Source organism: Colletotrichum truncatum, assembly GCF_014235925.2.
Source record: "Colletotrichum truncatum strain CMES1059 chromosome Unknown Contig_0003, whole genome shotgun sequence".
In the NCBI taxonomy this organism is placed as follows: Eukaryota; Fungi; Ascomycota; class Sordariomycetes; order Glomerellales; family Glomerellaceae; genus Colletotrichum; species Colletotrichum truncatum.
The window spans coordinates 726389-747688 of NW_027222400.1; the positions used below are offsets into that span (position 1 = coordinate 726389).

The window sequence follows — 21300 nt, forward strand, 5'->3', positions numbered from 1 at the left end:
TTGACGATTTGACTCGTCCCAAGGCCCAACCATACATACCATCACCGAGTACTCTCTGGGCGAAGGAGGGTGGGGGGGAGCCCTGGCCTTTTGCCCTTTACAGATTTCTCAACTCTGTCAAAACCCGCCGTTGTCCGCCTGGCAGGGCACACAGGTGTCCGTCAATGCGGGATTGGAATTGGGAATTTGTGCCCTCTCTCCTCCTCCTCCTCCTCCTCCTCCTCCTCCTCTCACGCCAAGTTCGTCCAGGCCCAGGCTCATGACTCGCAGCGACTCATACCGCCCCACGCGCGCGTCTGGTTTCAGGTCCGATTGTCCTCTTGGTTTTTTTTTCTTCTTCTTCTTCTTCTGCAACGGATTCGCTTCCGCCCGGCAGCGTCGTATTTCTCCTTGTCTTTTGTAACTCGACATCTTGTCTCTGTGTGTGAGTGTGAGTTGTCTTAAGTCCTATACCAAGAACGAATCAGTAATCACGAATCCCCCCTTACCAAAATTTCTGCCCAGACCCTTTTTAAGCTCTGTAACCCGCGGAAAGGGACCCTTTCAGCCTCGGACAGGGGTCTGTCGTAGATAGAGAGTATGCCAAAACTACCAAGACAATATTAAAAAGAATTAAAAAAAAAAAAAAAAAAAAAAAAGACACCCATCTCTCCCTCCCCCAATCGAGCGAGAGTTTACGCCGCAGACACCCCCCCCCCCCGGGGGACACTGTCTGTTTCCAAACTCATCCTTCAATGGGTCCCCTTTTTTTTCCCAATCCCATTTTGCTCTCTCAATCAATTCCCACTTGGCTGGCCCTACGGACCACTTTGCAAGTGTCTAGAACGCGTTCTTTTAGATTTTGCGGTTCCGCTCGAACGACTAGACTTTCATTTCTGCATGGCTGTGTAGTAGTAATACCGAAGAAGACAAAAAAGACTAATATATTCAGTCCAACGGTTTCTAGGTCCCTCCCTTCCCAATAGGAACATACGGGAGGAGACAGACACGGACTGAGAGTCTTTTCAAGATACCTTAGTACATAGTATGTAGACCTGCCTTATTCAAGACACGCCACGCCCAGTTACGGTATGGTGCCTTGCCTTGCCACCATCGGTTTCTCCGGGGGTCGCCCAGGTCTCAGAAAGAGCACGTACTCTATCTATTCTTGGTAGATGCTGGGTATAATACATAAGAAACTAAAGAAAGGAAGAAAAGAATAATAATAACCGTCTTGAACCCCCCCATTTTCCATCTCTCAAAACTCTGGTCTTTGCCCACCCCGTTCGTTGTGTTTCTTCCCCAGTCTGGGAGAGGAAAACAGTCAAGACAGACCCCAGCCAAGAGTCTTGTCGTGTGTCGTGTCGTTACCGCATGCGTAGCTTGATAATAACAAAAAAAAAAAAAAAAAAAAAAAAAAAAAAAAGAGTAATCGTGCCTTAATGTCGTCAAAGTAGTCATTTCCCACACCACCGAGCGGCGCATACACCCACCCTCTTCGTCGCCCAAAGACTCGACGGGTTCGCAATATCCTTTGTCCCATCTTCCATCCCACCTCACCGGTCACTCGTGACAGGCAGAGCGAGTCGGGGCATGTGGCTTCCCGCCCCACCAGGCATGGCCCCTGTCGTCGTCCCGCCTCACACACTTCCGCCTAGGCCATCAGACGGCTCACGCCGCAACTTCTTCCTCGTCGAGGGGTTCAACCCTGACAAGAATCTCCTCCAAGAGACCTTCTAGGAAAGTGCCCACATCCCTCCCCATGCCTACCGGCTCCGCCTTGTCATAGTGGTCAATTTCTTTGCAGACATGCGCTAGCTTATATACGAGCTTCCGCAGCTTTTCATGTGCTGCTTCTGCCCGCTGCTGTTTGGGTGTCACCTGGTTCATTGCCACCGGGCTCGAGAACCCGGGCTGCGGTCGGAAAGCCTGCTGCAGCCTAATCTGCCTTCTCTTGAGCGCCTCCTCGAGCGCCGGGAAGATGACGTCGTTGAGGGCGTCCAGCTCGCCGTTGGGGTTCGACGGCGCGGGCGAAGGGAACGATGACGGGGCCGCCGGCTCAGGAGTCGGCGTCTGCGTCTTCGAGGGCAGCGCGTGTGCCTTGGGGGGAGGTGGGGGCGGCGCTTGACCTGAGGGCTGCCGGAACTGGCCGTTTGGCGATTGGCTCACGATCCTGGAGGGCGCTTGTTGCGATGCCTGCTGTGACGGCGGCGGCGGCGGCGGTGGTCCACCGCGGTAGGGCGGGATCTCTGGGAGCGTCATGGGTGCCATTTTGGGATTAGGGCGCGGCCCATGAGGCTGTGGCCGTGGTGTCGTCTCCTGGGGGGTCTGCAACTCCGCCGGCTGGATGACGGGGCCTAGGCTTAGTAGGCCCATGTCTCTCTGTAGCTGGGCCTGCAGTTCACGGTCGTAGTCCGGAGATTGACTGACGGGGACGGCTGGTGGGATGAGTCGAGAAACGGGTCTTGGCGTCTCTGGCGCCCTCTGCAACTTTTCTGGCGATGCTGGAAGAGGCATCTTGACCGGCGACTGGGGCGCGGTTGTCGGCACTGGCTTCCGCTGCGGTGAGGCCTGGCGGGAGGTTCCCGTATTGGCGCTCGCAGCCTTTAGCGTATCTGAAGCGAGAGCAAGGTCACGGCCGAAATCTCGTATCTTTGTAGGGCTGTTGTCTCTCGGCCGCTCGCCATAATCGTCGGCATTCTCCAATGACCTGGCCGCTCTTGCGTTCGCGGCCGATTCGTCTAGGGCATTGAGCCCCGGTCGAGGAATGACACCGCCTCTATCACCGACCAGCCTCACAGTGCCAAAGTCCCACATGTCTTCGTCTACCTGCTGGCGTTCATGGTACTTTTCATTCTCTTGGTCGCTCTCCTCGTCATCACCCTTGTGAGTGGCGGCCCACCGGGAGTGGCGCTCAATCAGCTCAGTTAAATAGCTAGTCTTCTTCGCGCGCCGTATAAAGGGGTGCTTCAGCAGGTCCTTTGCCGTGGGCCGGTCCTTTGGATCCCTCTGCAGACACACCTCGATGAAGTCCCTGAACGCCTTGGTGAAGTTGCCTTCCAGCCGCGGCGGCGGGTTCTTGGGGATGAGAAATAACACCTTCATGGGATGGATGTCGGCGTAGGGGGGCTCGCCGTTAGCAAGCTCCAAGGCAGTGATACCCAGTGACCACACATCGGCCTTGTGATCGTAGCCCGATTGCTTAATAACCTCGGGCGCCATCCAAAAGGGGGTGCCCACAAAGGTGTTCTTCTTGGTCATGGTCGCCGAGAGCTGCCCGGAGACGCCAAAGTCGGCAAGCTTGACCTGGCCGTTGGAGCTTAGGAGCACGTTTGCAGCTGGAGGTGTGTGTTAGTAAGACCATCAGGGAAGCGGTACGGCGAGGCAGCTCGAACCTTTGACATCACGATGTAGCTTCTTGTCAGAGTGCAGGTAGTCAAGACCAAGGAGAAGCTCCCGAATAATGATGGCAATGTAGTCTTCGCCTATCAAGCCGGGCTTCATCAGATCGGCGCAGCTTCCGCCGGAGCAAAACTCCATGACGATCCATAGCTCAGCGCCCTTGGCATAGGAGCCGTAGTATTTTGTGACGTAGGGTGACTGCAGCTCCGACAGGATGGCGATCTCCTGGATGATGTCCTCGACCTCGTCCTCGGCGCTCTCGATGTCGATGATCTTGATGGCGACGGCATGGCCGGTGCGCTTGTCAACACTGCACAACACAACTGTCAGTCTCTTGGCGGGTTTCCCGGGGGCATCTCGTGCCAGGAGGAGTGAACTGGCTTGCTTACCCCTTGTAGACCTTGCCGAAGCTTCCTCCGCCTATGGGTGGCCTGCATGTTAGCAATGTGCCGTCTCGGGACGGGAACGGCGCATACCAATGCAGTACTCCTTGGTGTAGAGGAGCTCTGGGTCGAGCGCCTCATTGCCCTCCTCAATATCCCTGTCACGATCTCCCATGTTTACGGTTTGCAGTCGCTAGGTCGCTGACGTAGCGGTCTGAGTGGGCCACGCAGTTGAGCGATATGCACCCAGTCGAAGACGTGGCTCGGCGCAACGTTGATGCTGCGGGGGTGCAATTCGCGACGGCGCCTGTGTGCGATCGTAGGTTGTCTGTCTGGGGTTTTGCAGAGGTTCGTCTCGTCCTCCTCAATTGTCGACGGAGATCGTAGAGCAAGGAGATGCGTCTTTTGTCGTGCTCGGGGGTTAGAACGAGAGGACAGGCAGGTTGAAGAAGGGACCCTGGAGTTCGAAGCGGACGCGGGAGGAGGCGGTGGGGGACGACGGATGCAGCCGTGATGGGATGAAGGTCCAGTGACCAAATGCGACGAGGCAAAGAGACGGAGAAAGAAAGCGATCTAGAAAGACACGACGAGGTTAGCCAAAGATCTCCTAGTCGGGGAACCTAACGGTAGTTAGCTCCCAAGGGGAGCGGTAGGGGGAACATCGGCAGCCATACATCCTGGGTCGTACGTAGCGTTTGTCTCTTTTTCCTCAAGGTGACCAGAAACAGCAGAATATACAGGAGAAAAAAGGACCAGAGGCGCAAGGACAAACTTCTAGCGGGGCGCAACAATTCGCATTCCTCGAGTCGAGCGCGGCGTTAAGAACGAGGCAATTGGGGTTTGGTAAGGAAAAGACGTCAGCCGGGGTCGCCAATTTCACGGCAGAACCGTAACCAAAACAACGGACGAAGGCGGGATGGGCCAAAAAAAAGGAAGCAAGCTTCTTGGAGTAGTTGTGGTGGTGGTGGTGGTAGTGGTGGCAGTAGTAAGTAGTAGGTAAGATGAGGTAATGAGAAAAGGAGCCGTGGGGTTATGCTCCGGAGCAACAGACGCTGAGCTGCAGGTGCCAAAATAAGGGTACCAAAATATGTGATGAGTATATAAAAATAAGAATAACAAATAAAAGGAAAGAAAAAACAGGATTGGCCAAAAAAGGATTGGATGGGGCTTTTTCTTTTTTTTTTTTTTATTCCTTCTCTTTTTTGATTCGAGAAGGGAAAGTGAACTGGATGCAGTAGGAAAGGAAGGAAGCTGCGTGACGCTGTTGGTGTTGCCGTTGGCGCAGCCTAGACTTAGACTGGCACACGATCAAGGAACGGACGCAGGAACACACGAGGGATAGTGTGGGGTAAAAGTATAAACACAGACCAGGTCAGGCTGGTCTGGATGAGAGGAGGGAGAGAATAGAGACAAGGAGGCGGCAATGATGGTGTAGTGTGACAGTTCCTCTGGGTTGTGGTGGTTGTTGTCCGTCCAGGTTGCTTCTTTGTTGTTGACAATGTATAGAAAAGACCGGAGGCTCAAATTGGGGGGGCCTGAATTGGCGCCTCTCTGCTAACTGTTTAGGGTAATGGTGTGTCTTTTGGTGTACGTAGTGTATCCTATGAATAGGACACTGGCAAGTGTATATTGTATGTGTATGGCATATGTCGAGGAAATGAATGTGAGTGTACGCTACTCTGTGGTGCAATGCAATAACAATACTCGAATTTCCCGTCATGAATTTCTTCTTCCACCCAGTCCAGTCAACTCTCCTTGTTTTAAATTCGCAATGTGTTGTACCTTTATGCCTGTCGCGACTCGCTTGGGATTGCATTTCCCATTGTTTATGCGGAGGGGTTTTCCGCTGGTTCACCAGCAACCAGCCGCCTTCTGTTGATGTAACTTTTCCCCTCACTGGTTCCCCCTCTTTCCTCCCCCGTTGATTCCCCCCCCTCCCCTGGTACCCCCCAACCCAGTAAAACGACAGCGCTTCCAACCACCAAAAAAAAAAAAAAAAACAATCATTGCCCACTACTCACGGCAACACCTTTAGCTAAGCTCGTTATCTCTGATAAGCTAAGCGAGCCAGTTACCCGCCAAAACACACCCGGCGGCACAGACCACCAGTCCTTCCTCCTCTTTGCCCTCCACCTGAGAAAAGCCGTCCATCCCAATTGGGAAAGGCTTGGCTATCCGAGAGTCTCTCCCCTTTCCTAATTGGCTACCCACGTCATCCACCATCTCCCCTTTCCCCCCCCAATACCATGTATTCACGCTCTGCCTAGCAAAAAACACGTCCCCGTCCCGGAGCCCGTTCGCGACGCCGTCTTGATTGGTTGTTGGACGCGCTGAACAAACGACTACAGGGTTGGGCCAATTTTCGCACATCACAGACGTGTAAGCTGGTTCGTTGGTCTACGGTCAATCGTCATTCCTGGACTATGATTCCTTCCTGCAGAGACCGGTGAACGCGACGCTGCTGCCGTCTTTTTTTTTTTTGACTGAGACACCCGGCCCATCTCACGAACCATCTTTTCGGTTCCCTACACGTCACCGCAATGCGACATTGGCCGCTATTTTTCACACAAAAACACACAAACGCTATGGCTGCCTGTCTCCGAGGTCTATTGACGTGCCTGTAAAACTCGTCTACCCTTAGCCACTAGTACATCACTGGCCATCCGCAGATCACCATGCCCGTAGCCCCCGCCCATCCTCTCTGTCTGTAATTCGGCGGTTTCGCGTATTGGCCCGCCTAGCAATCATCGAGCCAGTACTGTCACCGCGTGCCGTGGTATGTATGAGCAGAAGCCCATGGAAAAAAACAACAAAACGAACAAAACCATGAGAAATAGGAGAAAAAAAAAATTAAACGACCTTCCCTTTCCCTGTTCCATATCTATTGGCCATGCCCCGGCCCGTGTGAAATCATGCACATTTGCCCCCCCTCCCTAACGGGTGTCATTAACCAACCGTCAATCATCAGTGACATGCCAGCCCATCCTAGTCCTCAATGAACTCAATCATGACCGTTCCCTGCTTGAGACCAGCCTCCAGGATCGTCTTGTCCAGGTCTTCCGTCAGGTCCTGGCCCTGAGGCATACGCTTCAGCTCCAACTCAACGCCGGCCTTGCCCTCCAGAGGCTCTGCCTTGAGCCACTCGTAGATGCGTCTCACCGAGTCGTCCAGGTTGAACCGCCGAATGACACGTCCTGTGGGGTGTCGGAACTGTATTCTTGTTGTCGTCGCAGGGTTGTTCTCGGGCTCTGTGTGAGGTCTGTCGCTGGCAATCTGGGCCCAGATGCTCTGCGAAGGTGCCGCCGCCTCTGCCGTCGGTGTCGTGGCCTCGTCTACCGGGGCCTTGCCCTTCTCGCTGGAAGAGTCCGACTTGGTAAGAGCGTCGGGATCAAAGACACTCGTGTTGGGCTTGCTGGATGAGCTGCCGCTGCCGCCGCCGTTGGACGTCGCCAAGCTGTTTTGCAGCGCCATTTCCAGCATCTCCTCCTCCGTCATGCGGTCAACGTCGACCGTCTTGGGGCGTTGCGTTCCCTGGTCTGCCACGGGGTTCTTGCTATTGGCCGCCAAGCTGTACCGGTCCAGGAACTCGGCCAGCTGGGCGTGGAAGTCTGAAGCCGAAGGGAACGGCCGTCCACTCCAGACCTTGACCTGTTCTCCCGTTCTCGGATCGATGATGGCGACGTGTGGGTAATTGTCGGGGTTCTCGTGGCCGCCGTGATGGAAGTAAAAAGTAACGTATTGCTGTGCCGAAAGGGAATCCTTGTCGTACTGCAGAAAGATGAAACTCTCCGCCAGCAGACGCTTGATCGCCGCATCCTTCCAGATATCGCGGTTGAGAGCCTGGCAGTTGAAGTCGCTCATATCCTGGAGATTGACAATGATCCACTTCTTCTCGTCCTTGCCTTCCTGTCTCGCCTCATCCCAGTCTAGCCTAGACATGATGTCGTAGGGAGGGCGGAAGAGCTCCGCAAGCCTTTGGGCACGGGTCCCGCCTTCTGTCGCGGCTGGCTGGGGAGTCGAGTTATCGTCGTCCCAGATCGACAAGTTGTGGTTAAAGGGGCCTCGATGTCCGCCTAGTAACAGCTTTTGTCAGTATAAAAATTCGCAGCATAGTAAAACGGGGTATGCCACCTACCTCGTGTCGCTCTTGCTGCCTCTCGCTGCCTCAACTGTGCCCGAAGGATCGTGTCCATGTCCATGCCCATGCCGCCATCGCCATCGTAGCCTCCGACGAGCGTCTCCGTGGTTCGAGCAATAGGCGATCTGACATCATCCTGCGCAGCGCCACCAGCACCGCCTGTTCCACGCTCCGAGTAAAGCTCTTCTTGTAATCTCTTAGCCATGGCGGCATCTTCCTCCTCCTGTGCAGTACGTGCAATAGCTTCAACCTGGGCGTTTGCCGCAATGTCCGAGTCATTCTGTCCAAACGGGTCGTCATCGTCGTCGTCGACAGTCATGGCGGTATCACCGTCGTCGTCGCTGTCTATGTGAATGACCCCACGCTCGTCCTGTCGTCCAACAGTCGGCCGGGTACTTGTGGGAACAGGCGGTGTTGTGGAAGCGCCAGCAGAGGGAGCAGCATTGGCAGCCTGGTTGAAGCTATTCTGGATGTCGGGGTTCTCGAAAAAGAGCTGAATGGCAGACTCTAAGTTGTTATTAGCCATCTCGAGAAAGCCGCGAGCTGCTTCCGGACTGGCGGCCGTAATGGCCACAAAGTTGGAGATATCTTCATCCATGGTGGCGGTTTTTTGCGCTCGACGTTTCGTAACCTCGGAACTCGCGTCGGTTGGGTGAGTAGGTAGGAGTAGGTCGTTTTTCAGATGGCGATAAAAAGGAGTAAAGGGTAAGATGTGAAGAGGCAGAAAGTTGGTGGCGGTCAAAGAGGTGAATGCAGAAAGCCCTCTGAAAGACGATACCTCTGCCCCACCTTCAGCCGAAGGTGCTGGAGTATCTGGCACAATGCGAGGGGCAGCTGCAGGCCTGGGCTGTCCGTGGAATTTGGGCTGATTTACGCAGGCGATATTGCAGAGTTCGCCTTTTCAATAAAAAAGAGAGAAAATAAAAAATAAAAAGTTATAGCCCGAGGGAAAAGGGGGATCTTGGAAGCTCCCGAAAGTAGACGAGGTGAGGTTTGCGCGCCACACAGGTTCAGGCGTCGATGGTGTTGGTTGCTGCTTGCTTTAACGCGGGCTTGTCCTGGCACAGGTGCTGCTGCCGAACCAGTGAACCAGTGACACCCTGAAGGCGTCAACTCTGTGACGCAACCGCCTGTTGGGCCTGAGCGCCGGAGAAAAGGCGGAATGTTATTGCGGTGGCGCAATATTTCAGCCACGGTCATCCGGGTATGGGTTGGTTGTGGCTGGTGTAGTCAAGCCACTTCTTTCAATTGCCAACCCCAAACCACAACTACCAAAGGGTTGGCTTGTTTGCATCAGGGACTTGCGAAGGGGCTTATATACCACAGGCCACTGTTTATACGTCTTCAATCGATAATCAAGTATAGCTGCAACGCATAAGATAGTCATCAATTCTAAGCAAGCTCGTACAAAGGGGTATCTTGTCCCCGTGTCTATACAACACAATCATGTCTTTCACATCCTCTCTATCATCCTCTCATCTCTTTACTTCTCCAATTCGCCCAAGATCTCCTTGAGATGCTTCTGTACCTCCAAAGACCTCTCCCCATCCATCATCTTCTTAGTCATCTCCACAAAGCCCTTCCTCTCATCCGCAGTTGGCGTCGGGAAAACCCCCCGTTGCATCGCCTGGAAGACTTGCCCGACCGCGAGCGCTCTCATAGTACGTTGAGATTCAGTGCCCACATCGCCAGCCTCAACATCTAGACTGTGGAGGTACCCAAGAGCAACCTCCTTGCCATCAGCCGCAGTGCCGGAATCCGGCTTCTCAGCGGCCTTCATTAGGTCGCGGACGCTTTCGTACCACACTTCGCGCTTGATGGCGGCAAACTTGGGGCTTGAAAGGTACGATTTGAGCAACTCAAACACCTTCTTAATAACCGCAATCGGGTTCTCCTTCATCTGCGGACGGTTGTAGCCCCTCGCGACGGCCTCGATGGCACTGACTGCCGCCTTTCGGGTCTTGTCGCCGGTGCTGTCGACGTCCATTCTATCCTCGTCAAGCATATCATCCAGCACTCCACTTACGATTGTCGAAATGTCCTCGAGCATGTCACGATCATCTCGCTGTTCCGCAAACTTCCAAAGAGCCGTAAAGGCATGGGGTCGGTAGTCCTCGTTGTTCCGCTTCGCCTCGCGCACAGCAACCTTTAGCTGTTGAGCAGCGATGGCAGAGTCATTCTTCCAGAGACTTTGTCCCTTGCCAACGAACTGCGGGAACGACTCCAACAGTTTCTCTTTGCCGGGGAACGTCTTGAGAGCATGGGCCTTGTCGAAAATCGGCCAGATCACCTTGAGGTTCGCATCGGAAATCTGTCCGGTGGCATCGCTGGAATTGGCCACCGCCTTGACCGTAGCCGCAATGGTGAAGGACGCAGTATGCTGCAGGTTCCACCTGGGCGCCTCCAGGCCCCTCTTGACGAAGCCGACAATCTCAGGGACGTACCGGGCAACGGTGCGGGAACTGCAGCCATGCTGACTCCAGACCTCGTCGAAACACTTTCGCGTGTAATCGTCCGTATCGTGAAGGCCCATGTATGTAAAGGGGATGAACTTCGTCGCCAGCCTGTTGAAGTGGTCGGGGGCGAGCTTCGACACTCCAAGAACAACATCTGCCACCTTGGCGCGCCGGGCTTCGTCCTCGCTTCCGAAATAGAGCTCGATGAACTTGTCGACGAGCCGCTCCTTGGACGCGTCGGGCACGATACGCATGAGGTATCCCACGGCACGGGCGTAGCCCTTGCTCACCTCGTCGTTGCGGTCGAGCGCCTGCTTCTCCATCAATTGCATGAACCTGGCCGAGACCGGCTTGAAGTCGACCGCGTGGCGCATAACCAAATCACCAATCAACCTAGCACATGCAATCTTGGTCGGCATGCCGATAGCCGTCTTAATGATCTCCTCGAGCTTGGGCGCGAGCTGTCTCATGCCGTCTGCGTCTAGCTGGCGCAGGCAGTTGTCGATGGCTTCGGAAATGGGCGACTGGTTGACCCATCTCGCTCGGAGCTTGTCCAGCTGGTCTCTCGAGTCCTCGCTAACCTTTTGGTAGGCGTAGTTGATCTGCTCCGGCTCGATGGTACTGTGGAGGCCGAGGAGAGGCGGTATGAAGTCGACGATGAAGGGTTTCAGGTTAGGACCGCCCTTCTTGGTAATGTCGATGATGGTCTTGAGCGAGAACATCTTTACTTCGTCCACGCCGCTCTCGAGTCCGCTCGGGGAAAGGAGGAAGCGGAGGGCTTGCTTGAGCATGGCCTGCGCTGAGGATGAGGCACCGCCCTCCTCGAGCTGGCGGACAATGGTGTTCGTCAAGCCCATGCACAGTTTCAGCGCCGCTTCGCGAACCGATCCCTTGACATCGTCAAGAACCTTCAATGCCGCAGTCCAAATCTCTGCGTAGTACTTCTCGTATTTGTGGAAAGGCTGTCCCGAGATGAGGTCGGAAATGGCGCCGCAACTAGCTTGGCGGACACGCCATTCCTTGCCGAGGATGTTCTTCAAAAGGTCCTCCATGATGGCGTCAAAGTGGACGCTAATTGTCTCGTTGGGGTTCTTGACGAGGGCCTTCCAGATGTCGTCCATGGAGCGCTGGACGTTGCTATTCGGATCGAAACGGTAGCGGAAGAGCTTGGGGTACAGCTTCGGGTCGACCTCCGACTCGGAGAGGATGTTACTCAGACCGAATCTGCCGAACGCTGAACGCGTCGACCAGGTCGCTGCATTGGTGGCAAGAGACATGAACTTGTAGACCAGACTTTGGTCGCCGACTTCGTTGGCGAGGTTGACGATATCCTTGTACGACGTGACTGACTTTCCTTCGCCGGTTGGCAGAGCACCGGGCTCGAACAGCTCTGTCTCCTCTTCGACCTTGATCTGCGTACTGTTGCCAGTAAAAGCCGATACCAGGTCCCTAACCAGATCCTGCTTCAGGTCTTCGTCGCCCTTCTCGTATACCAGAGACAAACCGCGGGAGGCAGTCTCCTGGACCAGCTCGTCGCGCGCGCTCAAGAGTCTCATGAAAGCGACCTGAGCCTCTCGGAGACGCGACTGAACTTCGTCGAGATGTCCACAGTACTGGACAACGCAGAAGAGCCAGATGCCGGAGGCCTTGAGGAGAGATGGCTTGGTAGTCTTGGAATCTTTGAAAAGCTTGTCAAGAACGGCAGTGATTCTCTTGCTTCTCTTTTCCTTCTTCCAAGGCCCATCCTGCCCGTCGACGTTCTTGGTCAACTTCACAAAGTCCGAGTCCCAGCAGGCGATGGCGGCGGTGATGGCCTCTCCGACGGTGAACTGGATCTCCGTCTCACGTCTGGTGTGCAAGCCAAAAAGCACGCGCAAAACACTGTCGATGCCAGAAGTCTTGCTAGAGGGATACAAAATGCCGTCTTCGGGGGTGGCCTCTTCGTTGGGCTCGTTGAATGCCAACGCAAGTCGACCGAGCGCGAAGATGGCCTTGTCGCTACCTGCCGCGGCCTTTTCTCCGAGTCTCTCAATCACGTAGTCGGCCGTGAGGTTATTAACGTTGTCCGGGATATACTGCGAAAGACCGGCGGTCCACAGCTCAGCGTAGCAATCGAGAATGGCGTCCTCCAACGAAGGACGGTGGTGGCTCTTGTCCATCAGTAGCTTGGAAGGCAGATGAGTGTCGGCGGGAATCGGGAGACCGTAGTAGACCGCCCTGGAAAAGATGTGCCCAAATGCCTGGATAGCTCCCTCGACCGCGTTAGCATAGGTGCCCACCGAGCTCTCCCATGCGAGAATCATGACCTTGAGATTCCGCAAGAACTCCTGGATATGCTGGTTTCTCAACTGCTTGGCGGTCGCTTCATCGGGGATGTCCAGATCCACCCCATTAAGGGGATGAGGAACCAAGATGCCGCAAGCCTGCGCGGAGAGGAAGCGGATGTGGCGGTTGTTGTTCCTCGTACAGGCTTGCAACAAATGTGCGTACCCGGCGACGTGGTTGATGGAGCCAGAGGGAGCGAGGGAGGCAATGTCGACGAGTGACCTCAGACAGCTTTCAACAATGGGGTTGGCACCCTCCTTGTTCTTGAGACGCACGCCATCGAAGCAAACTTTGATGAGAAGGGCGACGTGTTCTTCATCGATGGAGCGAAGGTAGGCGCGGATCTTGTCGCGGGTCTTGATGTCGTTGCGAACTTGAGTATCAAGCTGCTCTGTCCAGCCGGGAACGAGAGGGAAGTCAGGCAGAGCCGCGATGAACATGGCTCTCTTGACGTACTCTACGGCAACCGGGTAGGCAAAGAGTTTGTCGCCTTCAAAGTTCTGAATCGTCGCCTCATCGTCGAACTCGAGATGATACTTCTTTGGGGTGGTTCCGCTGATGAACTCTTCACCCGTAAAATCGTCGGAAATCTTCTCACAGAAGAGGTAAACCATCAGCTTGATCCAGTCGGGCATCTTGTGGTTCTCGCCGTCACGGTAAGTCCACGGGTCCAAGCCTTTACGGCCTTCCTCGATGACTTCGGTCCGTTCTCCCCTGCGTCCGGCAATGGCGAGGATGTCGATCCATCTACCCCGCTCATCCCACGATGCGATGGTCTGGTTCGCCCACTTGACAGCCGAGAAACGTGCGCTGCGCACCACTGGAGGGTCTTCGGGCAGTTCCATATAGTGAAGCAGGAGGGAAATCAGGTTTCCCGTTCCGGTGCCGCGACCTTCGCCGCTGACGTTCTTCGGGTCGAAACTCCTTGTCAGGCCCGAAAGCGAGCCCTCGATGTTAACAACTGCCTCCGCTGTAGGATCTTCCGAAAGAGAACGGAAAAGCCAGCCGACAAGGTGCATTCTGTCCTGAACACTCAACGGGCTTCCCATGCCAAGTGATCCGAGAAGGTCGTAGGCCATGGCCCTCAGGATCTCTTCGTCCGCTGAGAGGGTTCTTGGAGCTGGCCAGCCTTGATCCTCAACATACGAGCGCATCATATCGATGAGTTTTGAGCCTATAGTGAATGGGCCTTGTGTAGGACCCTGTGTCGCTGCCCAGTTGATAAAGTAGAAGAGAGCCTTGTGGAGCTTGTTGCGTTCCAGACCACTTGTAGCCTGGAGATGAGCTGGTGTGTTTGACGACGTCTCCGTGCCAAAGTCGAGAGTGACGACGGCATATATCCGGTCGTGCATTGTTGTAGCTAGTTTTGACTTGGAAAGGAGGTTGAGAATTCTGATACGATGGGGCGCGGGAAGTCTTGCATGAGAAGTGTAGAGCTCGTCCACAATCTCCTTCTTTTCAAAGTCGATGGTCATTCTTTTGAGAATATCCTCTCCAACCTGCGAAACTTGGTAATCGGGGCTGGCAGCCGCGGACAGAGCGGGTAAGAGCCTCTCCTCATCCTTGAATGCGCCACTAGCCAGCAGCTGTGCAATTTTGCGACGCAGATCCTGCATCTTCTGATACGCAGACGCCGTGTCGCGCTGTTCAGGCTTCAGGAAATCCAGATCCTCTGAAGTGAGTGCCGGGTTGAGCCTCTCAAAATCCTCACGGCTGAGGTTTGAGCCTCCGGGGATTCTCAGGAGGAGAACCTTGCCTAGCCATTTGGCTATGAATGCGGCGTCGGCATCGTCGGTCAGACCACTAGCCTCACGAAATGCCATGTCCTCTTCGCTGCCGCGAGATGGCACTTGGATATCCGGGATGATCTTGAGTAAAACATTGAACATGGATGGCTGCGTCGGTCCCAGTGACGGTGATGAGATGCCCTGCGCGACTTTACTGACGAGGGCGCGGCGATCGTAGTCTTCCATACGACCGATGCTGTGCTGGATAAATGACATGTCAAGGACACGAAGAATGGGTGATGTGTTGTTTTTATACTGGTCAATGAGAGCCTCGACGGGTAGAACGATGCTATCGCCACAGTCAGTCTGGCCACATCGCAAACTGACGTATGCGCCGTAAAACAGCCAACATACCTAGGGTGCATGATCAGAGTCTTGAGCTTTCCAGCAAATTGGATGACCTATGAAGAGAAAAATAATAATTAGAATATCAGCTTCATGTTCAGTCAGATTCAAGGGTCATTTACCTCATTGCGGACAGAGGCATGTTCGCTCGTAGCCTTGAGTAGCAAGGCACACAGGTACTTCTTTAGCAGTTCGTTGAGCTTCTCTTCCTTGTTAGAGGCCTCGAGGATCCGAATCTGAACGGTTCCTACGAGTCTCTTCTCCCGCGCCTCGGGAGATTCGCCCGACATCGTAAGAGGTCTGTCGCGGCGTCTGTTGAATGATTGATTGATGGGTTGATGATGGAAGAGAGGTGTGGGGTTACGTACATTAGTACCCGGGTCGCTAGCTTAGGCGGATGTACCTGACGTGGCTGGTGTGTGTGTGTGGTAAAGTCGACGTTGCTTTCGGCTGCCTGAGCTGAATAAGCCGGATCCGCTGGCTTCCAGAAATTCCAGCCCAGCAGGGATTTTCAGGGTTGCGGTGATGGGGTCAAAGTCGTGTTCTGATCCGTGCGCTGGTTCATTTGCCTCTTCATTTGCCTCCAGGTCTTTGTTTGCAAATCATTCTTTCAGCACGAATCGTTGAGTTTTTGTTGACGATTTGTTATTTCTAGATAAGAAATATTTAGATTGATAAACAAATCTACTCTTGATTGACTAACAGTTCATCTTTGATTATAACAACTGGCACACTAAACAGATGATGGAAAATTATTCAAGTTTACAATACAAGATTGAGCATTATTCCCCAGCAATCTAATTGTGATATTTTAACTGATTTCAACGATGAACTCAGTTTAGTTTATGGGACTATGAGCTTGACTATGGAACCACCTCATTGGCAAGAGGTGGACAAAACTAAAGACGATTGCTACAATCGGGTTGATTCGTTGCAGTAGAAAAAAATGAAGTTAATAGGTTCCGGGTGAGAAGGATCATAGAAACTACGATTCGTTCAAATCAAGTCTGTTAGCCAAATATTAGTTGCCCGTTTTGCTTTATAGCCCTACGCCTGCACCCGGGCTTAACATACTCTGCAGAGATTTGACAACTGAGTAACAAAATAAATATGGGTCAGCTTTGTTATGAAATAACGAAAACAAAGCTAGATGTGGCACTGATATTCTGCTTTAAACTTCTCTACAGTATGTGATTTCGCCATATTTGTCACCAGCACTCGGCCTATCGAGAGACTTGTTTACCTCGCGGGCTGGTTATATGCGAGTAAGTAAGAATCAGATCATGCCTTGAAGATACAATATTAAATGCATCTAGAAGTATTTACAAAATTATGCAAATGGTAGTGGGTAATTGATTGTGTATTTGGAAACTCAGACGTATACTTTGGGACTAACTATGCATATGTAAATGCACATCTTTCTCGTCACGTATTGGATGACAGTACATTAAGATATAATCTTAGCATCTTCAACGTACTGCTGGACATGTTATAAACTCCGCTCATTCCGAACACCCTGAGATGTGGCAATCAATTCATCACCGGGTAAGCTCACTACTTGTGACATATTGATGGACGTCCAACATGCTAAAGCTGTTATCGCTGGCCGAGAAAGTCATTCGAGTTTGAGCTTCCTTACCTCATAAATTTATTCCTCATCGTGGTCAATTACCCAACGACGTTTAAACCTGGCCATTTTATCACTATGTAACGCTCTTCGACGGAGACAGACCATGCGCATAGCAATCTTGCTAGCAATAGTAATTACGAAATTGATCAAGCCAGAGGTCTGAAGCGGTGTCTTGTCTCTAAAGCCGCGTATTAATCTGCATTCCCAGACAAGTGGCGTGAGCTGCTACCGCATCCGGGCCAGTTTGGTGCCAAATCCGGCGAGCCTCTTTGTCAGTTTAGGCTTTTGAAATATACTTATATCAAGGAACACTAAAATTAATTGCCCCAGGACACTATAAACGAAATACCTCCTCGGTCAGAATCCAGTCAGTTTGGTGTGAGAAAACACATTGTGGTCTGTACCGTGTTCTCTCAACAGTGGCGGATGCTCTACGTGCAATACAATCGTGGACCCACCTCACCAACATGTCTCAGCAGGAAGCCTTGATCGCTTTGACCGAGGGGCTCTTACAGGATGCTCGAGACCTTGTTGCGACCGATGCCAAGCTTGTCAGATCGAGAATGGCCATGAAGGCTAAGAAGATCCTTCAACTTACTGCAGGGCCAGACGAGATAATCGGAGGCCTTGCTGTTGCTGTAAGAATATACAGCCTGACCGAACTTCTTGTTATTTCCTTGAGATGTCTGACTTTAAACATCACCTAGATGGCTGAGATTGGTGCACTGAACCAGTACATGGAATGGAAGTTGTTTGACGTTATTCCGGACAAGGGTGATATCTCATACGCGAAACTTGCTGAATCGATCAAGGGAGACGAGAACCTCGTTGGCAAGTCACGTCTCTTCTCATCATGTGCGATAAACTAACCGCCCTCGTTTCAAGCACGCCTTGGCGGCGTGATGGTGTCAACTGGTCGTCTTGTTCAAACATCAACGGGCCACGTCGCTCACTCAGCAACCTCCCCAATGTTTAAGCACAAAAGTCCACCTGGGAATCTCTTTCGAGTCATGTTCGACCATGGACTTCGTGGATACACGCACTGGAGGAAATATTTCGCCAAGTATGGAAACCACGAGCCAACAGGGGTGTCTCATAATCCATACACCTTCGCCTGTGGCCAACCTGAACTCACTGTTTGGGAGCAAGCAGATCACCTTGACCCGGAGAGAGCAGAGATCTTTGCATCTGCCATGAGATCTGCGGGATCAATAGCCGGGAAACATGGGGGGCCAGCTTCTATTTATGATTTCTCATGGCTTGGAGAGGAAGCAAATTCCAGCTCCACTCAAAACCCGTTGATAGTCGACGTTGGTGGAAGCCATGGAGATACGCTCAAGCATATCCTCCAAGCCGTGCCAAGTATTCCTCAAAGCCGGTGCGTGCTACAAGACCGACCGGATGTCATTGATGAGGTAATTCGAACGGATGATGAGGGACTGAGGGATGTCAAAAAGATCGGCCATGACTTCATGAAAGAGAATCCAACCAAGGGTGAGTTTTCTTCCCCAACATGGAAACAGCAAACGGTCTCTGTCAGTGCTGACTCACTTCGTGGCTCGGCAGACGCCATGGTATACCTCCTTCGCCGCGTGCTTCATAACTGGTCAGACCAAGCATGTGTTGAAATCTTGACGCGTCTCCGCTCCGCTTTGCCGAGGGATGAGCCGCGCGCAAGAGTGCTTATAATGGAACATGTCGTTTCGGACCCGCCCTCCGTCAGGAGCGCCGCCACCGATATGATCATGCTCAACATTGGTGGCAAAGAGCGCACCGAACAGGGATTTGCCAAGATCGCCAAGGACTCTGGCTTGAAGATTGTCAAGGTGCATCGACTGGAGGGAACCGAAATAGGAGTTGTAGAATGCGCAACTACTTAAGCGTATCTTGTTATCCGGCTGCATAGGTTGAAATATCATGATAGCGAGTATGGACTGGACTGACGGTGAATGTTGAAGTGCAGCTGGCCAAGTGTCCAGAGAATTCGAAGCCCACTCGAGTCATTCTTGATAGAGCTTTGATCGGTTTCTGTGATATTATGACCTGAATTTTCTGTGTCCTGATGGCAAACATGTTCAGATGATGTTTCTGAATGGTTCTTACAGCGGGAACTGGTCCGCAGGGCGAAGCCATCAAGCGTCGTCAGTCAACCATGTCATCGTTGGTATGTGAAACCCCAAAATTGATACCACTGCCTCCTTAGCCCAGCGACTGTCTTGGACCTGAAGCTCATCCTGCAGTATCACTCGGTCGACGCTGCATCTGCTCAGACGGCCTGTAACGCCGATATCCGGGAGTTCGTTGACGCACGTACACTTTCGACCGTGCCGCGCCCGCAGCCAAGTGATTCGACCGGCGATAGCTCCATGGGCTCGGACTGGCACGTCCTAACCATGATCTGCAGAGCTATGGAGCTCCAGGCTTGGGTAACCCAGGATTCGGAACCCCGAAAAAAAAAAGAAGGAAGCTACGTGAATGGCCACGGAAAGTAAAAATGCGCTGGGTTGCAGGGCGGCAAACAATGAATATCTCGATGGCGCGCCTCAAATACCATTTTGCGGGATAGGTCAGCACCTCTTTCTAACCCAAACCAGATTTCGGATTTGGACAGAAGACTGTTCAAAATGGGAGAAAGCATGGAAGAAAAAAGCCCTGTTGTGCGCGATATAAAGAAAGGGCCCTCGTTAACGAGCAACGAGAACCCTTCGACAACATCAGCGGGCGAGGCTACCTCGACACCACGAACGGATGGAAATCTTTCGAGACCACCTACTTCCGAAAACACTTCGCGACCGCAATCGGGCGACATGCGACGAGTAGAACGTCGGCTTTCGCGGGCAGAGTCCAACAATGCCAACACACCTCCGAATCAGGCAAAGCAAGTGAACAACGAAAAGCAGGAGAAGGTATCTCAATCAGCTGAAGATGACTTCCCCGAAGGAGGAACTCAGGCTTGGCTCGTGGCCGCTGGTACGGCAAGCATCTTGTTCTGCTCACTTGGATACACAAATTCGTTTGGCGTCTTCCAGGCATACTACATGCGGAACCAACTTTCGAACCACACCCCTGACGACATTTCTTGGATTGGATCGATCCAGGCCTTTCTGGTGTTCGCTTCAGGAGCTGTGGGAGGACCAATATTTGATCGCTATGGCGCCTGGGTGAGTAGGCGATTGTGTGCTGCATAGGGAGGATACTCCTGGTCATGTGCTAATGTCTCCAAGGTCATCCGTCCCGCCGCGGTGCTCTACTTGTTCTCGATCATGATGACGAGTTTGTGCAAAGAGTACTGGCACTTCATGCTGGCACAGGGCGTCCTAAGCGGCATCTCGAACGGCTTGATCATGTTTCCGGCGATGGCTGCGACGCCCCAGTACTTCTTCAAGAAGAGAGGTGCGGCCATGGGCATTGCGATCGCAGGCTCCTCCGTTGGCGCCGTCGTCTTTCCAATTGTGCTCTCGGAGCTACTAGAAAAGGTCGGGTTCGGTTGGGCCGTTCGAGTTTGCGGCTTCATCATGACTCCTCTCCTTGCATTCTCAACAGTCACAGTCAGGGCGCGGCTCCCGTCGCGAAAGACTCGGTTCATCCTATGGTCAGCATTTCGAGACCCGTTCTACTGCTTCCTCATTGCCGGAGTCAGCTTCATGTTCGTGGGCATGTTCACCCCGCTGTTTTACCTTCCAACCTTTGGCATCGCCCATGGGATGGATCCCGGCCTCGCTTCATACCTCGTGGCGATAGTCAACGGAGCCTCTGTTCCTGGCCGTATCATCCCAGGAATCCTAGGTGATAAGTTCGGTCGCGTCAATATCCTCTTTCTTGCCGGCTTATTTACCGCCATTTCGATCTTCTCCTGGACCAAGGCAACGACTAACGCGGGCATCATCGTATTCTCAGCCTGCTTTGGATTGACATCCGGGGCCATCATATCTGGAGGGTCCGTCGTGTTTACCCTATGTCCGAAATCTCCGAAAGAAATCGGCACTTACATGGGTATGGGCGTTGCGATCGCCTCGGTGGCTATATTGATTGGGCCCCCAGTCAGCGGTGCTTTACTAAACCGTTTCCATGGATTCATGGAAGTGTCCATCTTCGGCGGCGCAATGTGTATGACAGGAGTGGTTTTGATGCTCATCGCAAAGTTCTTCTCAAAGGGAGGACTGTTGGGATTCATTTAGTGGTTGTCCCCAAGGTGAAGTAATGGAGAAGCAGGGGTAGAGCAATGGTCTAGGCCATGGCCATGCTTTAGACCCGAGCTGTCCCCTTCAGATCACGTCACTCTGATGAGTTCTTGTACAGATAGATTAGCGATAGATTAGCCCAGTGAAACATATTCACTGAGAAAAACGAATTATAGAGTCTTGAGATTGGCAATTTGTTGCCGAGTCGGCAGCGAAAAGACCATTGACATGTCGCAATAGCCCCACGCACTCCCCTCACTTGATGGCAATTCGCCCCAAACGATCCTCATTTCCCCAACCTGTCATGCTCTTGGAATTCCAGGGATCATCACCTCCTCATGGCCTATCGGCCACGTCGGCGTAGCATCGTACTCAGCAACCATGGCAACTCAAACCAGGGCATCAATGTCAATGATTGGTGCTTTATCCTGCAAGGAGGGGTCTGATTTCCTTCTTGGGACCAGATTGGAACCTTATCCCCGCCGGCATCTTACCGATCACGGATGTTTTCAGATAGCAGCAATGGATTGGATGACGTCTTCAAGGGTTCTTAGTAGGAGGGATGCAGGAATCTGAGTAACGGTGTAACCGATGCAACTATTGTTCTCCGGCTTCCCCTCCCGCTCTGCAATTAATTGTGATTGCGAAATGGAACCATTTGTAATCACACCGAA

At 52.9% G+C, this 21300-nt stretch overlaps 5 protein-coding genes across 5 annotated transcripts; 2 read left to right on the forward strand and 3 right to left on the reverse strand.

Moving 5' to 3' along the window:
• Positions 1-1650: 1650 nt before the first annotated feature.
• On the reverse strand, positions 1651-3939 carry CTRU02_205071 (ste ste20 ysk protein kinase; the record flags this gene model as incomplete). The annotated part of the gene is made up of 4 exons (XM_036724341.2): positions 1651-3317; positions 3375-3691; positions 3771-3801; positions 3858-3939. 4 exons carry the CDS (start codon positions 3937-3939, stop codon positions 1651-1653), a joined length of 2097 nt encoding a protein of 698 aa, XP_036583968.2.
• Positions 3940-6749: 2810 nt separating this feature from the next.
• Positions 6750-8500, reverse strand: CTRU02_205072 (UBX domain protein; the record flags this gene model as incomplete). Its single annotated transcript, XM_036724340.1, has 2 exons — positions 6750-7837; positions 7900-8500. 2 exons carry the CDS (start codon positions 8498-8500, stop codon positions 6750-6752), a joined length of 1689 nt encoding a protein of 562 aa, XP_036583967.1.
• Positions 8501-9385: 885 nt separating this feature from the next.
• Positions 9386-15105, reverse strand: CTRU02_205073 (proteasome component ecm29; the record flags this gene model as incomplete). Its single annotated transcript, XM_036724339.1, has 3 exons — positions 9386-14759; positions 14825-14871; positions 14938-15105. 3 exons carry the CDS (start codon positions 15103-15105, stop codon positions 9386-9388), a joined length of 5589 nt encoding a protein of 1862 aa, XP_036583966.1.
• A 1807-nt stretch (positions 15106-16912) lies between these two features.
• On the forward strand, positions 16913-18325 carry CTRU02_205074 (o-methyltransferase; the record flags this gene model as incomplete). Its single annotated transcript, XM_070204485.1, has 4 exons — positions 16913-17083; positions 17153-17285; positions 17331-17939; positions 18012-18325. 4 exons carry the CDS (start codon positions 16913-16915, stop codon positions 18323-18325), a joined length of 1227 nt encoding a protein of 408 aa, XP_070061589.1.
• Positions 18326-19252: 927 nt separating this feature from the next.
• On the forward strand, positions 19253-20623 carry CTRU02_205075 (monocarboxylate permease-like protein; the record flags this gene model as incomplete). The annotated part of the gene is made up of 2 exons (XM_036724337.1): positions 19253-19606; positions 19670-20623. 2 exons carry the CDS (start codon positions 19253-19255, stop codon positions 20621-20623), a joined length of 1308 nt encoding a protein of 435 aa, XP_036583964.1.
• Between the last annotated feature and the right edge of the window lie 677 nt (positions 20624-21300).